Here is an 824-nt window from a genome sequence, read left to right as displayed (position 1 = left end):
CTCCCGCCCCGGCTGCTCCTGCTACCGAAGCTATGGCGCTCGTCTCCGCGCCCGCGCCCGCCGCGGTGTGGACGGCTGTGTCGCCGCCGGCCGAGGCGAACGGGAGCTCCGACAGGAAGAAGAAGTCGGTGCCCCTCCTTTTTACCCTTTTCGGCAAAATTTGGATTTCGCCCCCGATTTCCTCTTTTGGTTCGTTGCGTGCCGAGTATTTTCTCTGGGATTCCCTCTCACTAGCCTTTCATTTTCTCTCCCGTGTTTGGTTGTAGGAGGAAAGCGGAGGACGGCGAAGGGTGCAGGACGTGCAGCTGCAAGAAGTCCAGGTGCCTGAAGCTGTAAGTTGCACGAATTTTCCTCTATCTCGCTAGTAATGCCAAATGCTGCAAATGTCACATCGAAGAACGCCAGAATTTAGTGAGGGGAGAGATATAGCGTGCTTGGATTCTCAGTACATCTTCTGATTGTTTAGGATGCAATTGGCATTTTGATCCGGCACTAGTTCAGTTCGACATCTGCAATGAGTCTGGTGCTTTTTTTAGCAATACTAGATTCTGTGCTCGAGCATTTCAGATGTTTGTTGGAAAAGGCACCCAATGTAGCCAATCGAGATCCCTAAAGATTTTGCGACTCTATTTGAGCATGTTTACCAGCTCTATTTGAACATGCCTACAGCTTAAAAAAACACAACTTTATCCAAATATGTCGAGTTGTTGTTTCGATTTTACGTTCACCTGTACTTACTAGACACTGATGCAATGTCACACACTTGAAGCACACCTAAGATTAGTAGATTGGCTGGGATTCTGGTCTAGCTGTACACAGCCTGC

General features: G+C 49.0%; 1 protein-coding gene across 1 annotated transcript in view; it reads left to right on the top strand.

Moving 5' to 3' along the window:
* Positions 1–6: 6 nt before the first annotated feature.
* The window catches only part of LOC119307475 (protein tesmin/TSO1-like CXC 2), a 3,548-nt gene continuing 2,730 nt past the window's right edge, over positions 7–824 (top strand). Inside the window, exons 1-2 of the mRNA XM_037583557.1 lie at positions 7–124; positions 267–332. Of these exons, the coding sequence (XP_037439454.1) occupies positions 33–124; positions 267–332 (158 nt within the window). The 5' untranslated portion in view covers positions 7–32. The remainder of the gene's footprint in view (positions 125–266; positions 333–824) is intronic.

The sequence above is a fragment of the Triticum dicoccoides genome, chromosome 5B (genome assembly GCF_002162155.2).
Source record: "Triticum dicoccoides isolate Atlit2015 ecotype Zavitan chromosome 5B, WEW_v2.0, whole genome shotgun sequence".
Lineage (NCBI taxonomy): Eukaryota > Viridiplantae > Streptophyta > Magnoliopsida > Poales > Poaceae > Triticum > Triticum dicoccoides.
Note: the sequence above shows the minus strand (reverse complement) of the source record. Positions and strands in the feature narration are given on the sequence as shown.